Genomic DNA, 24,971 nt, shown 5'->3' with positions numbered 1-24,971 from the left:
TTAAATTGCCTTCTTTTCTATATATGTGCCCCAACCATTTCCCGCAAGACAGTCTCACATATTCATCAACTGGTTCCACTCTCGTAATATCACTTACTCTTTCATTTGTAACTCTCTCTTGCCACTTTACCCCAAGAATCCTTCTCAGTATTTTATTCTTTAATCCTAATACTTTCTGATCTGTTGCAATTGTACTGTACCATGACTCAAGCCCATATATTAAAATTGGTCTAAACATGGACTTGTAAATTAATTTGTTTTTCTTTCCTCTGTTCATGTGCTTCAGCTATAGGTTATCTCGTTCTTCTCATACTGTTTACCTCCTTGCTCTCTCTCTCTCTTTCTGTGTGTGTGTGTGTGTGTGTGTGTGTGTGTGTGTGTGTGTGTGTGTGTCACAAACACACAAAATGTTGCTGCTTTACTCCTCTCCCTTCAACGTCACGTATAGCTGACTCACATCCTACTTGCTTAGGTTACACAATTTCTTATAATGATGAAATAATTCAAGCTGGACGACTGAAGGGTTAGCAGAAGCTCGACGTGTAACTGAAGTACTGAAATACATCTCGTCAATTTCCCTGCACACATGAGACTTAAGAAGAATTTCATTTACATGTACAGTTTCTTACTGTTGCCTCTGCGCGCACACGGCAACGGCCACACCCAGTGGTACAAAAATATTGTGCTCTTAAATACATTACGTCGCATGTCTGTGGTGGGGGCCGACCTTGGTTTAAGTTACATAAAAAATTATGCAAGGTTAATCATTCTCCCGAACCCTTGGCTCACCGTGGTCATTGTCTGGAATGACCTCCGTGTGCACGAACAGTTCGTGTTGTGCTGGTGTTGGCAGGTGCTCGTGTGACAGCAGCAGGATCATCTTGTCGGCAGACGTTCCGTTGGCCGTGAACTGTTGACAGTAGGGTAGGTGTGCATTATTAATTTACTAGTAATAAAAATAATAACAATAATAATTCATCTCAGCACTAGCTAAGCATTCCTCTTCTCTCTCATATACTTGTACTATACATATATATATTGTACATGAAGCATAGAGATACCTACATGTATACCTCCCGTTCAAAAGAAAAAAAGTCTAATCACGGTCCAACTAACAGCTGACTTTAGATTACTGCAGCGTCTTGCAAACGAGCAGCAAGATGATATTGGCTGCAAAGATGTAGGATTGAAACTTAAGTATTTAGAAAATCAGCAGGTACAGTGAATGTATCTGCCAGGTGTAGGTGAGAGTACTGGGGTGCCGCTGTAAAGTCCATTTCAAGGCAATAATTAAATTCATACTGAGGAATGTTAATGGGAAAATACAACGGTTTCAACCTGGTTTGGACCAGTGCCCGTTTTCTAACCACCTTAGGCGCCTGAGTACCATCTATTCCTTACCAACTTAATATCTGGCAGGTTAATAACTTCTTGTATGTTATTTACGCAATCTATGTCGATAATAAGATGCATGAGCTATGACAGTGAATATTGAAGTTAAATAGGTTTAACAAATGGCTAAAGAATTGTAAGAAAGTTTCGTTAAGCGACGACAGAATACGATAACGAGGCTCCCAAGCACCATTTTCTTGCCGCTTTATTTCTGCATATGCTGTATTAATAATCTCCTCCACGTAATTTCTGCAAAGTATGTCAGCATTAGTAAAATATAAATAACAGACGTAAATATCAAAGAGCAATATGCAAAACAGATCGCTATGAAAAAGGTGCTGGAAAGTCTCCCGAGTTCTACAGACAAACCCACCTCTATGTTGACCGCCGAGCCGTGTGAAGTAAGGTTGAACTGGTGGTAGACGAGCGGCACGTGCAGCATCCTCTCTCTCGCCTCTGTCGCGCTTACCATCACCGCCTCTGTCAGTTTATATCAAGGATTGATAACCTGGAGTATGAAACTTCAATGTCTGGGGTTTGAGACCTATCGGCCGATTCACTTGGGTACTCGTAGTTATAATGATACTTGATTTTCTCTTCTCTGATAGTGGTGTTTTTTCATACTACTAGACATAAACAGTTAAAACGTGTGGAATGTTCTTACTTCTCTACTGGTGCATGACTGTCACATTCTCATCATCTCTGTCACTGCCAGGCAACAATTATCTCTCATGAAAAGCATTGGGAAAGGAATTTTTGCTAACTTTTCCTTGCTTGATGGATTCTTAGAGTGGAAAAAGAACAGTTCATTGTGAGGAAAGTGAAAGCATGTGTTCCTTCCACTACTATTTCTCCCATGATGCTGCTGTTGTGGCAAAGAAATGAATAAGGGACCCTCGGCCAGTGATACAGTGAAATAAATATCAGCGCGTCAGTGGCCTACCCGACACACGACACTGACACTGAACCGACTTCTCTTGTATGCTATTTATTCAGTCTACATCGATATTTAAAACACACAAATGGCGTAGAAGACAACAGTGTGGTATAGAAGACAAAATAAATCGCTAAGGATGACAAGCATGAAAACCTCCTTGCCTCACGAGAAGAGAAGTCAGAGACACAACAACTTTCTCTCCATTGCCAGACGCCTTAATCCCGTATGGGGTGGACACAAACAAAATTGCGCCTCCAGCTCGCCCTGTCCTCTACCATTTGGCTGCTCTTCTTCCAGCTCAATCCCCCTTTCTCATATAACTCTCCACTCCATCCCTCAATCTCATCCTTGATCTCCCTTTCCAAAAATCGTACCTGGAAGGTCCTCAGGCTCTCTGGGAACGTCGACGATGATGCCGTCCTGCAGACCCGATATGTTGACCATCTTGCCTTCCAGAAACACTTCCATGCTCACCACACGCGTCTGCTTGGACAACTGTACGGCCGAGGCTGCGTAGGACTGGGGGAGGGAGAGGAAAGCTTAGAATTAGTGCATACCGACTGCCCAAGGGTCATTAACCACGTCATTTCAGGTGAATTACTGGTTATTATTATTATTATTTTTTTGTTATTCTTCCTTTACCAAGATGATCTGATTCGCAGTAGGTCAGACTTTTCCATCTGGAAGGATTAGGTATGGCTTTATCTCCATCATTACTTCTTGTCTTTTCGTAGGTGAATAATAGTATCATCTGGAGGTTGCAAGGACAAACTATCCTAACAGGTTATCGACGTGAAGGGATTAATACCTATCGACTGCACTTGTTAAATAAGTAATCAATTATTGTCAAGTTCCAGTAGTTTCCTACAATACAACACGCAACATTTGATTTTACATTCAGGTCTCTTAATGTACAGTCGTGGCCATAAATAATCACCTATCCTACAGTACCCCGTGCCTCAGACTGGCTCCTTTATGCGCGGCAAGTCACACGGGAGTAAGTGGGGCTGAGAGGGAGGGGCCAGAGAGAGAAGGGAAGGTGGGTGGGGGGAAGAGGGATGGTGCTGGAGTGGAATGAGGGAGGGGAGGGAGGGTAGGTAGGGAAGGGAGAATGAAATGCGAAATTGTGGCCACATAATTTGTCTATTTTCTTTCATTCAGGGCATCATATAAAGGAGTTACTATTCGGTAGATAAAGCTGCATTACACCTTGTATAGCGGCGTCAGATAACAAGCTCCAGATAGGTGGTGATATCCAGGACTGGCTCGTGAGAGAAATATACTGACGTGACAGATCAAACATTAGTGCGGAGCCAGATATTTGTGTTTATCAGTGTATTTTGACTTCAGACGTAGAATGGAATCTGGATGGCTTTGACTTCCGTAACGTTTGTGTAAGAAACGTCCTCTACCCTAACATATAATTAACTTTTGGAACTAAATATTATACGCAACCTTTGAAATGGCTGTGATCAGCCTCGCGGTATACACTCCCTATATACAGTCACCATTATGTCAATTCAATAATTATTTAATGACATTTCAATATGAAAAGGCTATTTAAAATAATTCTGCATAAAAGGTAAATAAATTTGATGTCTGAGCTCATGGGTGGATATGATAACGGTATTTCTCATAATCTGTTATAGGGAAAATGAAACAAAATCCTACCCAAACTCCCAAAATATATCTATGTCAATGTTTACCGACACTGGTCAAGCCAAAACAACCAGGAACGCCTTAGTAAGGAGTCCAGTTGCCTCATGTTTTAAAAACCTCATGCAGGCTTCGCGGCACCTGGGAAACTGTTGTTGATGGTTTGCTGGTTTCGTCTGAACAGCTCCCATTCGTCTTCGGTGTGCTGGAGGAGGCGGGCCCGTGTCCTCTCGTTCTCTGGCTTCCACGTGTTGACAGTCTGGGGCCACACAATCTCGATGGTTCCGCACTAATATTTGATCTGTCACGTCAGTATATTTCTCTCACGAGCCAGTCCTGGATATCACCACCTATCTAAAGTTTGTTGTCTGACGCCGCTATACGAGGTGTAATGCAGCTTTATGTACCGAATTGTAACTCCTTTATATGATGCTCCGAATGAAAGAAAATAGACAAATTATGTGACCACAACTTTGTTTATCACTCTCCCTTCCCTACCTACCCTCCCTTACTCTACCCAAGCACCATCGCTCGTCCCCTCACCCACCTTCCCTTCTCTCTCTGGCCCCTACCTCCCAGCCCCTCTTACTCCTGTGTGACTTGCCGCGCATAAACGAACCAGTCTGAGGCATGGGGTACAGGAGGATAGGTGATTATTTATGGCCACGACTGTACATCTTGTGAGATACCGGAACAGAATTAATTTCTAGGGGCCGTTTAATAAAACTGACAGCGTAAAGGTATGAATAAACCCCCAGTTATTTACAATAATTTCTGAAGCACTTGATAATGGCATTACACGTCTGATCTTCCTGTAGCGTTGCTGTGTAGGCTCTGTAACGTAGAATGAAGGCTGATCGCATCTAATATTTACAGGTTTTCCATAAATGACAGTCAAATGTAAGAGGCTTGCACCCTCATGTTCTTATATGCCCGTACATCTTTCACCGTGAACAAAAATCAATATATGATATTTGAAAAATACACACACTCTGCCATAATTTATGGGGCCCACTACAATACAACATAATTATTTTCACGCACCTTTTCGTGCGTAACAAAGGTTTGGCATCCCCCTTTTAACTTTATGGTCGCTGGATTAACTCTAATGACTAATTGGAAAGCGCATGTACACGGAAAGGTGTGCCTGTGAAGGAGAGTCAGGATTCGGAGGCTTGAACAGTGAGGGAATGAGTCTGTGGCCCAGTTCAACGGGAATGTTGCTGATTAGTTCTTCTACTGTCATGTTTAATTATTTTTCCTTACTTTATGGTTATACCTCACCTCACTTGTGAATGGGACAAGAAGGGCGGGGGGATGATGATGATGATGATGATCTTTATAGCGAAAGGACTGGTCATGCCAAACACAAGACAGCATCATTGGCAAGCTTTTTTTTGTTCTTTAGTGGTTTGTAGAGCACGATTTCGACTGAGCAAGGTAGTGTGCATTTTTCTGTGGTGCCGATGCTTTATTATCTTATGCATATAATCGCGTTTTTTTTTTTTTTTTTAGATGTAAAATTTTCGCCGACGAAACTACTCACTGATTTGAAAGTGAGGTTGTAAGACGGGTGGTCGAAGTTTTCTCCAAGGGGAATAAAAGACCCAACTTCTTCCATTGCACAGACAGACTTCTGAACTATCAGGACACTGTCAAACACCGAGGCTGACTCTTGTGATTAGGAAATGCTTACCCATGTCATCCAGTAATTAAGCCTTCATAAATGTTTTTATTTTAAATAATAACAGTTTAAGTCCACAGCCTTCAGTCATGATCGAAACAATAACGGTTGACAGATATATGCCACGTTATAATTTGTGGTGAAGCTCAGTACTCTATAAGCACTTTGCGTTTAGCTTGCCTGACTCAAAGTCGAACATCAGTCCAACTCACATGTGTGATGCCTGGCCACTCCACCGCAGTGATGGAGAAAGAATCATTGCAGTACAGCCCGCCCATGTAGCTGGAGGGACAGAATCTCTTGGGCAGCTCTATCTGCCCGCCATCCTTCTTCACCTCTACCTTCATTCCGTTCTTTAGAGACTGCTCAGACAACCTGGCGCAGCAGGGAGGAAGGAAAGTAGGTAATTTACAAAGAACAGAAGTAAGGATTTCACTACGAATATTAAGTTATGGTGAGGCTACAAAGTAAGGTGAAAGATATTATCCAAGTCTTCTTAATGTTTTTTGAATGTCACTGTTGTAGTAATTACTGAGCAGTTTACCAGCTGTGATAACACTTACACCCACTGGCGTTACAGTACCCAGTGAGAAGTAGATGATCTGCTCCAAGACATGGTGAAGGAGTCTCCGTTGGAGCTCAACAATCACCTATACAAGCAGCAGACATAGTCATTTTATTTGCCATTGTCACTTTGAGTCGTGTACATTTTGTATAGTACATTTGTTTTTATTCTCTTATAAGTCTACTGCTGTGCCTTGAGGGTAGGCTAAAACAACGGGAATTACTATATATAAGTTTGACCCTGTGACGTACTTGGCAACCATCATGGCGGGTCCTCCGGATGTCTGAGCCAGCACCGCCTCGCCCTCCACGCTCTTCTTCTCCATTTCCTTGCCTATTGACTGCAGCATCTCCATCATCTTAGACACCTGGCCAAGGAGATACAGGGGAGCAATGTAGCAAGGAGGAAAGAGTGAAAGAGAAAGGAATTAGGCACAACGAAGGGGATGAGAAGAAAAGAGGATGTGGGAAAATAAGGAGGAAAGAGGAAGAAGACGATGAAATAGCAAGACAGAAGAAGAGATGAAAATGAAGTGAGCATTGAGGAGCTGTGACGAGAGGGAGGCAAGAGATGAGAATTAATGAGGATGGAAGAAGAGAAGTTGTGTTAGATATAACAGGCAAGGATAACATTACGAGATGGTAATATGGAAAGCTGCGAGCCTACAAAAGATTGTCCTTCCAAAGAAAGATGAAAAACAAGAGACAGCCAAATATCAAATTCCATTCATTTCTAGATGTTTAAAAACCATGTTTGAATGACTGGATGTCAAAGCCAGAGGGCAGACAGGTGATGACAGTTCCAATGCTGACTAGTCGTATCCATGAAGGAATGAAAATACCAGTTGACTCGTGCACTAGGAAGGACAGAAGAGGAATGATACTCGGGTTTACCGAATCTATGTGCGTGTCACCTTCAGTTACAATATTTCCGGTCGTGTTGGGGGAGTCTGATGAAGGAGACAGACAGGTAGACAGACCTGCCAAAATGATACCGCCCATCTAACTTCGTTCATATGTTTGACAAGTTAGATCAGGCACAAGGGAAAGTAAATGAAGCACGAGGTATAATCGGGGACAAAAATTTACTTATCACCTCTTCTATATTTTTTAGTTTCTTCGGCTGGGTAATATTCCTAAGCTGAGACAAGCCTGGTATATTACTCTGCACATGGATAATTCATAATTGTCTTTGATGTGATGCACCAAGGAGGATAGTGGCGGCCATGCCCAAAGTGGGAAGTAAACGCAGTTGAACAATACGCGAACCTTAGTCTCGGAGGCGTAGAGAAAGATGGACAGATGGGGGAGAGAAGTACAGTATATAAACGAGAGAGGAGTGAGTTGGAGGGCTGACAGCCTGATGTTGAAGGAAAGGATAATATGTACGCAATTTGGTTGTGGCCACCCCTTCCGAGATTAAGGCGTTCGGGAACAGACAGACAAAATCAGCCTGAGTACCCACCTGGTCCTTAGCCCTGCGTCTGGTGGTCTCAAGGACGTTCCGTTCCAGCATAGCCTTACGAGTGGTGGGGATCTGGAGGTTGACTGCAACAAGAGAATTACTTTAGCCGTGAATGCATCTTAACTATTTCAGTCCATTATGTTCTTTTTTCTTTTTTTCTTATTTTTTTGTCGGTATCTCTCGACGGTTTAGTAAACTTGGGGGAGACCTCCGAACTGCATAGATATGGCCTTTATTAACCCCTTCACAAAGAGGCTGTTCCCCAGATGTGAACAGAATCCCCTGACAACACCATGATTAAACTCAAGAAGACTTCTGGCTGAAGGTGTTAACTTCCAATACCAACGCAGCACCCCTGACTGTCATAACCAGCAGTATTCTTGACAACATGCAGCCATGGTCATCTTAATCAAGTAACTCTTTACCAACTCCATCACTACCTACAGAGCGGTCTTGTTATTTCATATCTACTTCAAATGAAAACCAGATTTATGTCCATTTCTTATCTGTGATAACCGTCACCACCTTTGGTATAATGTATCATTATTACTTCATAACTGTTTAACAAGACAAACCTGTGGCCTAAGTTGCATACTACTACTGGTCTTTAGTCTGATTCGAAGAGTCTAATCAAGACTGACTTAAACCACTGACGAACAGTGATATCTCTACGCTGAACAAATGTCGAGTGGCGCTGACCAGAAGTTAGTGATGTGCGACGGCTATCCTGTTGAGGTTAAAATATGAATGGGAGGGAACTTTTCGAACTGTGGGCACTGATGTCCTAAATGCTAAGGGAAGTCACTTACTGTCATCGCCAATGTCCACCTCGTAATCCCAATCTTTGGCAGCGTCCGTGTCCGTGGGCGGGACACTCTCAGCATTCTTCCCGTCCAGAATCTCTGTCACGCCCTGCGGGGGGGGGGGGTTAGGGAGAAAATGAAACAGTGACAGCAGTCGGTGGATAGCAGTGAAGTAATGGTCAGGAGGAAGGGGGGGGGGTATGAGGTTTAATAAAATGATCGTGGGGAACAGACAGTGAAGGAAAAGCCTTGGAGATACATATATCTGTAAAACCATTATCATGATCTCTTCCCACGTAAGGACGGGATAAGGTGGAACCCAGACAAACGACAGGAGAAAGAGCGGCAGTGGGTGAACTACCAACAGCATGTACATGACAATGGGTCACATAGTCATTTACACATCATTCAGGCACTTAAAAATCTGGCTGTATCTCACAGGTCCAACCATGTGCACGTATTTTCATCGCATATATTTGTTTTTAGATGCGCTTCACATGCACCAACTATATAGCTACTCTGCTGATACAAGTTCAAACAAAGAAGCCAATTCGATCCTGTGTCAATTCTCAAGCTTCATCAACTTCCATACCTTGCTTTCCCACTCACACATTTATCATATCCATCCACTTCCTCATCTGGCCTACCACGCCTTGTCTCCTTCTAACTCACTCATATTTACCTTTGTCATTATTCTATCTACATTTTCGCCTCATATGATTATACCATCTTAGTAAATTCTCTTGTATTTTCAGCAGAATTCCTCAGTTCACATATTTCAAGAATTACGTTATTTCATATACATATTATCTACTCTTCGCACACTCTAATCATATTCCTAAATAATCGTATCTTCACTGCCTATTTTTGGCTTGTCACTCTTATATTTTGCACATTCATCTGCTGCTACATTGTTTATCACAGTTACACTTTCATTCTTTCAATATGAGCAACCTTCTCACCATTTTGCTGCCATTCTCTCTATGTTTCGCATCACATCCAACATATCACGTGAATCAGTTATATTATCCCCCACAATCCGGTGGCGTATTTTTTATTTTTTTTTAGTTTATTCTTGCTGTCTCCTTAGGATTATATTCGGAAGAGAGACTTTTCGAACTGGAAGGGAAGAGAGGCAAAATTCAGCAACCTTTCAGTAAGGGCATTGTCCTGATTAAAACTGCGAGGGAATATCAATAACACACACACACACACACACACACACACACACACACACACACACAGTCACCCAACTGAAACTGTTAACCCATTCAGTTCGATGGCATATACTTCACTTTAACAAGCCATCACAGGACGATTTTATTTGGCTTAAGGAAGATATGTGAGGGAATTAAATGAAAGTTAAATTCAACCTTTCCAGCTTGAAGTGTCTCTCATGAATTTAATATCGTGTAGAGGCAGGAGGAATAAATGAAGAGAAGACGTCCCCATGTTGAAGCGTTTAAGCTCTTTCTGTACTCACGGTCATGATGGAACCCATGGCTGAGAGGGAAGCAGAGAGGAAAGGTACCATGTCCTGGGGTGACGTTACCTCTATGCTGCCCAGGCTGTTGGTCATCGTCTGGTCCGGAGAAGAGAGGACAGCATCATGGGAAATACTGATTAGGATGTAGTAATGGTGCAATACAAGCATCTGGGTGAAACACACACACACACACACACACACACACACACACACACACACACACACACACACACACACACGAGTCTCCATTAAGGTACAATACAGAGTAATTCACAAGTCTTTTACCTCTCTTACGACAGAAGATCCGCTAAGAGTGGTAACAGACTTATGGATCACTCTGTACTGGTATAATCGGGCGTGGTATTAATTCTCACTCCAATGAAATTTTTATTGAATTCTATCCTAACTCCCTTCAGATGATTTTATTCAGCTTTGAAGTGGTTCCCTGGATTGGCAAGATTAGATTAAATTATAGCCTTCAGTAAGTCCTTCGGTACAAATTATATCTCCAAAGCTGGATAAATTCGTCTGGCGGTAGCAGGATTAGACTAAAAAGTAACCACCAAAACTTGGATCGGAAAGGGGATGGCGGACCGCTAAGTTTTGATGGCCACTTACGGAGCCCCTGTAATAGGTGTATATGATCACTTGCATCCCACATTACAGTGTAGTCAGCCACGGTGCAGGAAGGGCAGAAATGGTATCATCATCACATACTTCAGAAATTATCATAAAAAATGGAGGCTTGTGTACACCTTCGGGCTGTGGCAATGACCAGGAGGCTACACATGGTGGCGCTGTATACCCAGGATGGAACTAAGTAACTGCAGCAACCACCCAGGAGCTAAACCACCTCATTTACCACTGCATTTCGCCAAGAGGAGGGACCCTGTTCCGACCCTGTCGAAAAGCTGTCTATCACAAGGAGGCACCGGTTCCCTGCACGGTGTACCATGCTGTTTTCTACCGGTAGGATGGCCCACAGACGCAGTTGCTTACCTGTGATCGACGGGCCTGCTCGGCCAGACAGACGCGGGTTAATTAACAACAACAATCCTTGGGCGCTCATATTTCTGTGAGCTAAATAATATCGTCTATCATAAAATGGAATATATAACAAAGTTATTTATTTCTTGTCAAAACGATAGTCGCCGTTGTCTTTGACACTTCTGGTGCAGTAGATTTCTATTAAGCATTGTAAATCTGCCTGACGTTAGCTGAAAAAAACGTCAAAGAAAGCATTTTTTCCATTGTTCTTGCTACTACTAGACTATCTATATTCACCCTAGGGGAAATGTCTTCAGTGAAAGAGTTACTGAAGGTTATATCTAACTCCTCTGTTAGAACAGTCTCTCCTGAACTGAATCAGCTGTGTGGAAACAAAGAACGAAAGTAAGGAATGCCATCTGGACGAACGTGTTAATAAGGCACAATGACTCACATCCAGCAGTCCCAGCGCCGTCTCCCTGGCCTCCATGTCCACTGTCTTGGCTGCTGCCGCCGTTGTGCTGATCCCTGTGTAAAAATCGTTGGCTAATTTTTCTCATTGGTATTAATGACACTTTACCATCAGACGACTACCCACAATTACCGTCTACTAGATCCTTCCATTCAGCTAAACTCTAAGAGGACCTAGCATTCTTGATAATGATTTCAAAGTTACTACTCTATACTGCTCTTACCCTTCTTCTACGATTCAACTACAGCACGTTTATTTTAACCTGATGAAGATCCATAACCCCTTTCAGTTTGGGTGACAACCAGGCATAGTCAGACTGGCGACTTGATTTAACTAGAAGCCAGGGACTGTCATTCTGATCTCATAATGAAGGCTCAACGAAATTCATGCAACCATAATGTTTCATTCAAGCTGTGGGAGTGAACCAGTCCTTTCAGATAAAAACAAAACTGATGCTAACCTGTCTCTACGCCAACAAAACAAAACTCACGCTGTCTTTACACCGACAAAACAACACTTATGCTATCTCTGCAACAACAAAACTCATGCTAACCTATCTCTACACCAACAATCATTCACCGACACCCAACTCATAAAAGTAACTCTCAGCCTCAGTGACACACACTCGGCTACAGATGTTCTATGAAAGTTAATAGTTTGACAGTATGAACACTCCAAAGCTCCTATGTTTCATTTTCAGCCGAATATAATTAATGCTGGAATAGGAAGAGTTGTCTGGACCATGACAGTGAGTGGAAGCAGTATTAACACTCTTAGGTTTTGATACTCTACTGCCAGAACTCATTTCACGCTAACAGGAACACAATGCAGAACTGCAGTTGCCCCAGTCATGAGTTGATGGCAAGTATTAACACTCCTAGGCTTCTATACTCACTCTTAGCCCAACAAAATCGTCTGGCACTGGTTGGAATAAAACATGCGAGTCGTCCAAACCATAAGGGGATTGATGGCGACAGTAGTGACACTATCAGGCACCCATACTCACTCAGATGAATAAAATCGTCTAACACTGGCTTGAACTGAATACTTGAGTTGTCCTGACTATGACAGGGCTAATTTTTCTCACTGCTACTCATAAGCTAACAATATTATGATGATGATTATGATATTATTATTATTATTATTATTATCATTATTATTATTATCATTATTTAGCTCCTTGAATCCTGTAAGGCATTTTTTGGATTGCTCTTGTTACCTCCATAAGATTGCAATCAGCTAAGGGGCGGGTTTTTAAAATGAGGTGGTTAAACTGAGCCTTCATTAACCGCTGCACAAAAGACATCCCATAAAGCAGAATACAGACGTCTGGTGATACCACGAATAAACCCAAACAAGACGTCCTCGGTATGAAAGATGATGTTTACCTGATAAACGGTACCTCTATACGCCTTTATTAAGCTCAGAAGAACTTATCAAATTGGAGGTACTACACACAGCCTCCACTGGTTCCTTAGTATCTGCTGTAGGGCTCTCTCGTATGCTGAATAAAATCTCCAGGTGTTAGAAAGATTACACATTACGTGGTAGATGCATTAGTGCCAGGGTGTAATAGCAACGTATCATGAAGCAGCCTCATCTGTGTTGGGACCCACCTCAACACTGCAGGTCAGCACACTCCGACCCACGTGACCGCAAGAGCTTAAACTCACTACCAACCACGCTGTTATGGGCCGAGGTGTGTAGATTTGCAGGTGCATGGTGTGTCTGAGCCCTACACAGATGAGGCTGTTTTACGATAGGGTGTTATTACAGACTGAATCATCGAAGTTAACCTCTTCACTCCCAACATGTACTTCTCGTTATATCCTTGCAATCGTCAAACTACAGTATAGGCCGTATAATTTCATCTGCCAAAGATCCGTAACTTCTTTCAGCTAAGTTGATGGCCAAGTGTAGTCAGACTGGAGTATAAAATTGGCTAGCAACCAAGGAGACTTATTACTACTTCGTAAGCAAGGCTCATCGAATTTCATACAGCCACGACTTAGCATTCAAGCTGTGGGGGTGGGCAAATTTTCTCAGATAAAAATATAGACTACAATTTGTTCAAACTGGAAGGGTTTGACGCTGTGAAGGGTTTAATGAAAACTATGAAACCCGTCCAATTCGAAAATGCCCTCCTCATTTGAGTGAAATCGTCTGGTGGTGGGAAGAATAAAGTGAATATGACAGGGAACAGTTTAAGGATCTGAATTTCCTAAAAAGGAGACTTTCCTGATCTACCAGATGACCCGCCGACATGTCGTAAAAATAACCACGCTACTACCTATACACCAGTCCTGTATGAGACAGCCCTAGCATGTATTCAGTATGGATGGTGGGTGTTAGCGCCGAAATGGTGACATGTGGAGGTGTAGGGGGACTACTGGCCCTTGGGATGGGTCACTGCCCACGAGAAATAGGCCCTGAAGCCTTTGCCCAGAGTCAGACACGTAAAAAAAAAAAAAAAATCCTAGAGCCGTCTCGATCATGACAGTTAATGGTGACTGCACTAACATTCCTTGGCTGCTGTGGCTCCTTCTCAGTTAATAATAATCACTTGTTGTTAGTTGGAATAAATTACTAGTTATAACCTGGTCATGAGTGTAAAGGTGAATAAATTATAACAATCTCTACCCACAATTACCCCTCAGCCACTACCGTTCCTCGATCCTCATCATCATTTCACCGATTACTACTCTCTCTCAAACACTTGCCTTTCCTTTCTTTTCTTTCTTGTTTTTTGTGCCTGACAAAGATCTTAATTTCTTTCAGCTTAAATGATGGTCAAGTGTAGTCACACTTGACAGTTGGTGTGTCTAGTAACCAAGGGGACTCGATCCTACCTAAGGCTCATCGATTGCCATGCAACCACGACTTTTGAGGGAGTAGCCCAGTTCTGTCAGCTAAAAATAAACCGACTATACCTACGCTATCAACTACCAACCCTCTACCCAGAACTAAATTTTTACCTACAAGCACCCCCTCAACTACGATACCGTTCTAGGATACTCCAAATTCTAGCATTTTCCATCTACCAGACCCTCTATCCGCTTGTAATCTCCAGCAATTACCACAACGCCACCGATTCGTACAGCGCCATCACCCTCACCAGGACCAACATACGGATGAGTGAATCACTGGGGTGTGGTGAGTCAGGGTGTTGTTACCTGCACACATAATAACACACGCTGCCTCGCCACAGCTGCCACACGCCTCACCACGTGTTCTGCATCCATCCAATTGTTATACAGTACAACTCACTCCTTTGTCTCCGCTCTGATTTCTTTCTTCCCTGCCTTCCCTGATTCCAGTATTTTTTTATTATTATTATTATTTTTTTTTAATATGAGTACAGTGATTCTCGATGTGCTACAAACACCACGACTATTTTTTTTTTTTTTTTTTTTTTTATATGATATTCTGGACTAGCTGAGTTATCTGGATTATCTGCTGTTGACTGAATAGGGAAACATGAATAACCGAAACTTTACTGATCTTTCTCTTTCTTGCACTCTTAATATTTACACCCCTACTCACGCGCGCACGTGTGTGTGTGTGTGTGTGTGTGTGTGTGTGTGTGTGTGTGTGTGTGTGTGTGTGTGTGTGTGTGTGTGAACAAAATGACAAGATTTTTTTTTTTTTATAGATTTTACCCAAACTCGGTGGAAGAGTTAAGGGGCAGCCAGTAAGGAAACCTACTGAATTTGAGGATAATAGGTCAAAGGTCAAGGTCACATAGCTAAGTTAAACGTTTACCTAACAATGTTCATTTACAATACAGTAGTTTCAATCCAATTCGTCAAACTCAGATGAAAGAGACAAAGCAAGAATGAAGCGATTCAGTTTAAGAAGAAAAGCTAGGTCACAGGGTAAAGTCAACCTAAACAGTATTATCCGATTTAGATCACACATAGTTAACGATTTGAGGCTACCGAAAAAATAAAGGGATTCGATTTTGATAACAGCCACTTAAAGGTCAAGGTCAGAGGGAAAGAATATGTCTAAGGCTAAAGGCGAGGTTAACTCAGGCAGTTTTAATCTGATTAGAACCAAACTTGGCGAATGGTTTAAGAGCCAAAGAAGAAAAGTGATTCAGTTTTGAGAACAATCAGTCAAATGTCAAGGTAACAAGGCAAGATCAAAATTTTATTTGATTTAACTCAGATTTAGTGGATATGTTGAAGATCACCAAAGTGGTTGAAATATTGTTTTCGAGAATAAGCCAAAGGCCAGTGTCACATGACAAGGTTGAATTAAGGTTTTTATCCGATTGATACTATACTTTATGGAACAGTTCAGGTTAAAACAAAGAGACTCGATCTTGAGAACAATCATTCAAAGTTCAAGGTCATAGGGAAAGGTCAAAAGTCAAGATCACTGGGCAAATAAAACAATTTTGACGACTTGAAATCAGACTTGCTGGTAGGGTTAGTAGTTAGGCAAGAATAAAGTGATTCGATTTTGAGAGAAACCAGTGGTGGGTCAATGTCACAAGGCAAGTTTATTGTTCGACCATTAGACCAGTTAATGGACAAGGGTAGTGCACTTCTGCGTGAAAGTTCTTGTTTCTGTCAGCGATGACGAGTCCTCAGCATGACTTTCTCTCTCTCTCTCTCTCCTGCCTGACTTTTTTTAATTTCTTTCCAGCCTGACTTTTTTTTTTTTTTATTTCTCTCCAGCCTGACTTTAATTTTTTCATTTCTCTCCTTGTGGCTGGCTAAGTTTGATATGCCCTATAGATCTTGCTGTTAAAGTTCAAGAGTAAATATTCCTTGGCAGAGTTGCTCTCTCTGTCTCTGTTCTACAGTATAGTAAGTGAACTAAGGTTTAAAGTATCAAGGCGAGGGTAACCTAATTCATTCCTTCTCTTTACTGAGCTCAGGTATTCCACACTGAATATGAAACGCAGCCGACGAGGAGAGACTAAAGATGATGTGTATATCTTAAGCCCCCACCGTATTTAATTCTTTTATTTCTGAGTGACTTTAGATTCCTTACACGTGTCGTAGACATATATATATATGAATACAGAATTTTCTAACTCCTTGCTCAGTAAAATTCATCTGCGTTAGCTGCGTGTACTTCAAATGCTAGGTACAGTATTACACAATCATGAAAACTGATCGTAACTGCAAATATTACGCTTTCTCTCCCCAACTAATTGTTATTCCTCACAGCTGCACCACTTACTAAAACGCCAACCCACTTGAATCTCTCCATTTATTAGCACCACCTGGTAAACAGCATCTCTCAATTGCTCCTCCACCAACCAACCCTTGCATCCACCAGCACCTTCACACACTAGCCCCGCCATCCTTTAGCAAAAAAATCGAGGGAAAAAAAAAAAAAAAAAAAAAAAAAAAAAAAACGAACTGAGAATGACATGAGCATCTGTGAGAAGACTTTTACTGAACTGAACCACAACCATCCACACACTCACTAGACATCAGCCATCCCTAGCACTCTTCCACCTGCTGTACGCCCAACAGACATCCCACCCTTTACCACCCCACCTACTGACATCGCACCCTTTACCACCCCACCTACTGACATTCCACCTTTTACCATCCCACCTACTGACATCTCACCCTTTCCCACCCCCTCCTACCGACATCCCACCCTCTACCAACCCACCTACTGACATCCCACCCACTACCATCCCACCTACTGACATCCTACCCTTTCCCACCCCATCCACTGACATCTCACCCTTTACCACCCCACCTACTGATGTCCTACCAACTGACATCCCACCCATCATCACCATCATAACTGACATCCTTACACCTGCACATTTCAGCCCTTTGTCTCTTCCACCCGTTAACACACTCGCCTACTTACACCACTTTTACTAACCTAGCCAATGATTTCATGCCTTTTACTGCCCGCACTTTCTGCCGCGTAAATCATATACAGCGCCTCAAGATGCTGATCTCTCTCCCCTAGCTTTCTCCCACTCACTGTCCCCTCCGCCTTTTAGCATTCCCAGTCCACCCACTATACTCTGTCAGTTGATACTTGGCGAGAATTGTCATCTTTCCATTCTGAATGCCAAAGGCGTTGTTAAGATTTTAAACTTGGACGGCCATGGAGTTGTCAGTCCTAATTATGGGATAATACAAGAACTCTTCAGAAGGATCAGGGATTACTCACCCCCAAATTTGCGATGATCATTGAGGTGGCCAAGCGTATTACTGGGGGGGCCAGTGACTCATCGGCCACTCCACTGGCTCGCCTCAATTTAATGTTGAATTCTAATAAGAGATAAGCACTACAATACGATGCCTTGTCATTAGGATATGTTATGGAAAGAATGTAGGGCCGTAGCACTGTTTTATTCTGCCAATTCTGTGTGGGAAATTAGCTGAAACACGAAGGAAATTTCTGGTAACTTAAGGTGAGAAATCTCCAGCACTCATCCATCCCAAGCAGTCTTCCGCTCACTATGGTCTATCCCCTCCATCTATGAGCACGCCAACCTACTGATATTCCCCCCTATCCATACCCAGCACCATCCCCCCAGCACCTACCTTCTGTTGCCGCCCTGAGCACCCCGGCCCCCACGTTGAGGTGCCCCAGGGTGCCGAAGCTCATGGTGTCAGTGACAGTCTTGAGGGCCTCCGTGTTCATCTGTATGGACAAAGGCAGGTTAGGGTCGACTGTTAGCTGTGATGGACGGAGGAGTGGATAGATGAATCGATAATGGATAGATGGATGAATGGATAATGGACAGAAGGATGAATGGATAATGGACAGAAGGATGAATGGATAATGGACAGATGGATGAATGGATAATGGACAGATGGATGAATGGATAATGGATGGATAGATGGATGAATGGATAACAAGACACGGAAAACTAAGTGGATATGTGACTTGAGTAACATCTGTACGATGACGTCTTCTTTGGTTGTATACTGAGACGACTTTATTCACCTTAGGAGAGCACCCTAGTAATGAAGGAGTTAATTAAAGTTAGAGCTACTCCCTCCAATTGGAGATTTTTGCTCCCAAGCTGAATAATATCGTCTTGGGGGAGCAAGAATAAGCCACAAAGAACGTGATGTGAATGAGAGTGTAAATTAGTGGGTAGGTTACCTAATGGATAATTGTCGGATGGCATGATGGATGAGTGGATATATATATATATATATATATATATATATATATATATATATATATATATATATGGATGATTTGATTAACTCTCTTAGGCTCCTAAGCTGAATGAAATCATCTGACTTTGGCCAGACGGTATAACTCTCATAATTCTAATCCAATCTGGACCATACTTGGTGGAACGGCTGAGAGTCAGGCATGAATTAAGTGGTTTGATTTTGAAAATAATTGCTAAAGGTCATAGTTATAGGGTAAGGTCAACTCGAACAGTTTTCATCCGATTTAAGCCAAAGTTGGTGGAAAAGTCAGACAAGGCTGGTGTGATTCGATTTTGAGCCCGACTGATCAAAACCCAAGGACACAGGACAAGGTTAACTCAAAAAGCTTTGATAAGATTTGGACTAAGCTTGATGGGTCTGGTAAAGATGTCGTGATTTGATTTAAAGAACAATTAGTCAAAAGTCAAGAGCACAGGGAAATGTCAAATGTTCTGCCTTTGGTGCTACAGTACACTGTTGCAGTACCGGTATCAAACATGTAGGAAGCAGGTGTTGCAGTTCCTGAGTGTTTTTTCCTGTTGCACCTGCATTCGCAAAGTGTGAGCTGGGTAATGTTTTGCGCGCGTGCGTGCGTGCGTGTGTGTGTGTGTGTGTGTGTGTGTGTGTGTGTGTGTGTGTGTGTTGTTACATAGCCTATGATTTCATCATCCTTTGTGTAATTTTAACGCACAGTATGCTGCATGTTTGATCACGAGCGTGTTCTGCCTCAGTCCCCCCCTTCTACCGTTATAGTAGAGTAAGTCGTCCTTTCTGTTGTCCAGAGCGGGAGTGTCAACTCTATGTCCCCATGGCTTCATTTGCGCGTCCTTTTTAAAAGTTGTATCAAGCTCTGCTGGCCCCTATATAATGAGCTCAGTCTCTGCATCATTGCCACTTAGATCTGCTCCTCATTTTGCTCACATCTCTGTCCTCCCCTGTACAGTTATTATTATTGTGAGTGCTCAAGAAATCTCCAAACATCTAGCAGCTGTGTGTAATTTGAGTATAACTGTTATTGCATTTTTTCTTGTACTGTGTAGCATAAGGTTAATTCTTAGGCCTAGTGAGGTTTTTGATTAATGTTGGGTTATGTCAGTCATTTTTGATAATAGTTTGTATCTGTAATAATTTATCTGGCATTCACTGAGTATTATCTGGTATCTCATTTTATCAGGGCTGACTTAGATAAATTTACTCTTGCTAATTTCGTGTTGATAGAGGCTATTGCAGTTAACCATATATTTAACCTGTTTATTTGCCATTACATTATCCTTATGAGTCCTGAATGTTTTGTTGTTAATTTGTGCATTAAACTTTAACTTGTAATTTTACCTAACTCTTTTGTTTTGAACCTGGAACTTTACGGGACAGTAGTGACTCTTAGTATTCTCACTTAAAGTGTACGTTATCTTTCTCTGTTCCGTAACATAAATTTGGCGACCTCGCCAGGATTGTGATGTCCCTGATGTGTTCCCTGCATGTGCTGTCACTAGGGCTAAGTCTAAAGTTACTGGTGATTTAGAGGATAATGATGATGATGATGTTATCCTAGCTGACACTTTTCTTGCTAATTTGGACCACTCACCAGATGAGGCAGTACCCCGTAGTGTTGATAATTTGTCTCGTGAAGAGTTGGTTGAGTTGCAGGTTGCTGACCCTGAGTTGAAAGGTCTAGCTAACTCTGCTTACAGTGAAGAAGAGTCAGCCGGTGCTTCTACTTGTTATTATGTAAAGTCAGGAGTACTTATGAGGAAGAGGAGACCCCCAACAGCATCAGCCGACTGTGAATGGGAGGTTGTACATCAAGTTGTCATCCCTCGTGTTTGTAGGCAGGATATCATTAGAGTGGCTCATGATTCCAGTTTGGCAGGACACCTTGGAGTGAGGAAGACTGTGGCACGCATTTTGAAACACTTCTACTGGCCAGGTATCTTCAGGGATGTTTCCTGGTATTGTAGGTCTTGTCACACCTGTCAAGTTGTGGGGAAGTGTAATCAGACTGAAAAGGTTGCACCTCTAGTTCCCATTCCTCCTTTTGAGGCGCCTTTCACCCGTGTGTTGGTGGATATTGTGGGGCCTCTTCCTAAGACTTCTTCAGGATTTTCTTATGTGTTGACCCTGATTGATATGGCTACTCGTTATCCTGAAGCCATTCCACTTAGAAACATCTCAGCAAAGAACGTGGTTAAGGAAATGCTAGGGTTCTTCACAAAGTTTGGTCTGCCCAAGGAGGTACAGTCAGACCGGGGAAGTAATTTCATGTCAAACGTTTTCAAGCAGTCTCTGAAAGAGTTGGGCATCACCCAGATCACGTCTTCAGCTTACCATCCCCAAACCCAAGGAGCGTTGGAGAGATATCATCAAACACTCAAATCGATGCTCAAGAAATACTGTTTGGAACATCAGAAAGACTGGGATAAAGGTCTTCCATTCATTGTGTTTGCCGCAAGAGAATCTCCAAATGAATCACTGGGCTTCTCACCTTTTGAACTACTGTTTGGCCATGAAGTAAGAGGACCCCTTAAGCTACTCAAGGAATGCTGGCTGTCGGAGGAAGATGACGTCAACCTGCTGGAGTATGTGATGAAGTTCAAAGAACGGCTGTCCACTGCTTTACAGCTGGCGAGAGAGAATTTAGGAGCTGCTCAGGAGAAGATGAAGACTTGGTATGATAAGAAGTCCAGGTTACGCCACTTTCAGCCAGGAGATCAGGTTTTGATTCTGCTACCAGTTCATGGGCAACCTCTTCAAGCCAAGTTTAGTGGTCCTTATTTCGTGGAGAAGAAACTCAGTGATGTCAACTATGTCATCGCCACACCAGATCGTAGAAAGAACAAGCAACTATGTCACATCAACATGCTAAAGTTATATCACAGGCGGGACGAAAATAATCCAGTCTGGACTGTAGCTGTTCCACCCGAGTCTGCAAGTGAAGCTCTCCCATGCAGTATGAGTCTGAGTGATAGTTTGGGGAAAAATCCTGATATCATGAATGATCTCCAGACTAAGCTTTCTCATCTACCACCCAAGGAAAGGCAGGAGTTTTCGGCATTACTGCAGGAGTACCCGCAAGTGTTCCGTGCTACTCCAGGAAGAACCACTGTGTTGATGCATGATGTCGATGTTGGAGACGCAAAGCCAATTAAATTGCCTCCTTACCGTGTGAACCCAGTGAAAGTTCCTCTCATCCAGAAGGAGCTTGGCTACCTGTTGGACCACAAGATGATTGAGCCCTGTCAGAGCGAGTGGAGTTCTCCTGTCACTCTAGTCCCTAAGCCAGGTGGGTCACAGCGGCTTTGCATTGACTACAGACGTGTTAATCAGATAACCAAAACAGACACTTACCCTCTCCCTCGTGTGGAAGATTGCATAGACAAGATCGGAAAGGCTAGGTACATAAGTAAGTTTGATTTGTTAAAGGGATACTGGCAAGTATCTATGACTGAACGTGCTAGGGAGATCTCATGTTTTGTAACACTAGGAAAGGCTTTTGCATGTTCGGTAATGCCATATGGTATGAAGAATGCACCAGCCACATTTCAGAAGCTCATGAATGTTGTAACAGAGGGTTTGGCAGGGTGTGTTGTTTATATTGATGATGTATTAATCTTCAGTGACAACTGGAAAGATCACCTATGCCATGTCAGTAAATTTCTTGAGCGTTTGGTTCATGCTAATCTTGTAGCTAATTTATCAAAGTGTGAGTTTGGTCAAGCTAAAGTTTAGTACCTTGGGTATGTAATTGGTGATGGACATGTTGCACCACCAGGAGCTAAGGTTCAGGTTATAAGTGATCTTCCCAGACCTAAAAGTAGGAAGGAGCTACAAAGATTTTTGGGAATGGTAGGTTATTACAGGAGATTTTTTCTTAACTTTTCTATTCTTGTATCACCACTTACAGACCTACTGAAAAAGGGAGTTGAATTTGTCTGGACTGATAACTGTGAATCCTCTTTTAACAAACTTAAAGCTATCCTATTAAGTCAGCCAGTGCTCGCTACTCCAAATTTTGCTAAGCCTTTTAAGATGGCTGTTGACACAAGTGATACAGGAGCTAGGGCTGTTTTTCTGCAAGAGGATGATCAGGGTATTGAACATCCTGTATCTTATTACAGTGAGAAGTTCACTCCACCTCAAAAGAACTACTCAACTATTGAGAAAGAGCTTTTGGCCTTAATTTTGAGTTTACAGCATTTTTCATTTTATTTGTGTTCTGGTTTTGACCCCATAGTCATTTATACCGATCATAACCCACTGAAATTCCTTAGTAAGTTTAAAGATAAAAATCAGAGATTGACAAGATGGAGTCTACTTCTTCAGGAGTATTCATTAGACATACAACATGTCAAGGGAAAAGAAAATGTTATTGCAGATTGCTTATCTAGACTTTAGACAGATTGTTTTAGAGTAATAAGAAATTTCCTTTGTAAATTTCTTTTTTCTTTGTGGGGAGGTGTTACATAGCCTATGATTTCATCATCCTTTGTGTAATTTTAACGCACAGTATGCTGCATGTTTGATCACGAGCATGTTCTGCCTCAGTCCCCCCCTTCTACCGTTATAGTAGAGTATGTCGTCCTTTCTGTTGTCCAGAGCGGGAGTGTCAACTCTATGTCCCCATGGCTTCATTTGCGCGTCCTTTTTAAAAGTTGTATCAAGCTCTGCTGGCCCCTATATAATGAGCTCAGTCTCTGCATCATTGCCACTTAGATCTGCTCCTCATTTTGCTCACATCTCTGTCCTCCCCTGTACAGTTATTATTATTGTGAGTGCTCAAGAAATCTCCAAACATCTAGCAGCTGTGTGTAATTTGAGTATAACTGTTATTGCATTTTTTCTTGTACTGTGTAGCATAAGGTTAATTCTTAGGCCTAGTGAGGTTTTTGATTAATGTTGGGTTATGTCAGTCATTTTTGATAATAGTTTGTATCTGTAATAATTTATCTGGCATTCACTGAGTATTATCTGGTATCTCATTTTATCAGGGCTGACTTAGATAAATTTACTCTTGCTAATTTCGTGTTGATAGAGGCTATTGCAGTTAACCATATATTTAACCTGTTTATTTGCCATTACATTATCCTTATGAGTCTTGAATGTTTTGTTGTTAGTTTGTGCATTAAACTTTAACTTGTAATTTTACCTAACTCTTTTGTTTTGAACCTGGAACTTTACGGGACAGTAGTGACTCTTAGTATTCTCACTTAAAGTATACGTTATCTTTCTCTGTTCCGTAACAGTGTGTGTGTGTGTGTGTGTGCGTGTGTGTGTGTTTTACAATAGAAATCAAAAGTTTTCAATTTTTAATACTTATATAATCATGGTAGAAGGACTGAGGCCTTCCCAGGAGTTGACCTGTTGTTTCTGAGAACGGTAGGTCAAAGGCTAAGACAACTTGGCATTATCAACTTAAAAAGTTTTTATCTGATTTAAACCAAACTTGATGCAGGACTTGAGGATATGGCAAGGACAAAAGGGATTCGATTTTAAGAACACTGAGACAACGGTCAGTGTCACAGGGAAAGGTCAAATGTCAAGGTCACAGGGCAAGATCACATGGCAAGTTCAGCATAAACATCTTGACCCAATTTGAAAAAAAAAAAAAAAAAATCTGGTAAGAAAGCATGGTTCAAGGGATTTGACTTTGAGAGCATTCCCACAAAAGTCAAGGTCACAGGGCAAATTCAAATGTCAAGGTTACATGGCAAGGTCAGCAAACAATTATGATCCGATACAGATCAAACTTGGTGGTAAACTTGGGGGTAAGGCCAAGACGATGAGATTCAAGTTTAGTAACAATCAATCCCGGGGCAGTCAAAAGGCAGGTCAAAGTCACGTGGCAAGGTCGACATCAACAGTTTTGATTCAAACTAAACAGAATTCGGTGGATGGACTGAGGGTGGAGAGATTCGGCTTTGAGAATAGGTTGTCAGAAGTCAACGTCATAGGCCAAGGTTAACGGTTCAATTCTATAACTCAAAAAAGTACTGAATCGATATGGACGAAACTTGGTGAAAGAGCTGAAGGCTAAGGACGGTTGAAGAGTTTCGTTTTTGAGAACAACAGGCAAACTGTCAAGTCATATGGCTGAGTCACCTTAACCAGTTCTTATGTAATTTGGACCAAACTTGCTAAGAAGGGTTGGTGGTCAGGCAACGATGAAGTAATTTGATTTTGAGAATAGATAGTCTAATGTCATGATCACAAAACCAAGTCAAATGTTCGGCCCTCAGACCACCTATAAAGCGCGGGTGTTGTGCTCTCGGTTCTCTTTGCAGTTCGCTAAGTTCTTGCGATCTCCAGACAGTAAGTTTAGGAGAGACTCTGATATGAAGCGGTCAGATGTAGCCTTCATGAACCAG

At 42.1% G+C, this 24,971-nt stretch overlaps 1 protein-coding gene across 1 annotated transcript in view; it reads right to left on the bottom strand.

Moving 5' to 3' along the window:
- Positions 1-24,971, bottom strand: part of LOC145412163 (uncharacterized) — a 147,205-nt gene that overhangs the window by 68,703 nt on the left and 53,531 nt on the right. The window contains 10 exon segments of the mRNA XM_080282097.1: positions 790-910; positions 1,766-1,872; positions 2,704-2,848; positions 5,882-6,044; positions 6,486-6,601; positions 7,699-7,781; positions 8,508-8,610; positions 9,985-10,083; positions 11,429-11,502; positions 17,983-18,082. Coding sequence (XP_080138223.1) covers positions 790-910; positions 1,766-1,872; positions 2,704-2,848; positions 5,882-6,044; positions 6,486-6,601; positions 7,699-7,781; positions 8,508-8,610; positions 9,985-10,083; positions 11,429-11,502; positions 17,983-18,082 — 1,111 coding nt within the window.

This window comes from Coenobita brevimanus, chromosome 92 (genome assembly GCF_032717465.1).
Source record: "Coenobita brevimanus isolate Jiangsu-jjx chromosome 92, ASM3271746v2, whole genome shotgun sequence".
NCBI classification, from domain to species: domain Eukaryota; kingdom Metazoa; phylum Arthropoda; class Malacostraca; order Decapoda; family Coenobitidae; genus Coenobita; species Coenobita brevimanus.
The sequence above is the reverse complement of the archived record's forward strand: the minus strand, read 5'-3'. Positions and strand labels throughout refer to the sequence as shown.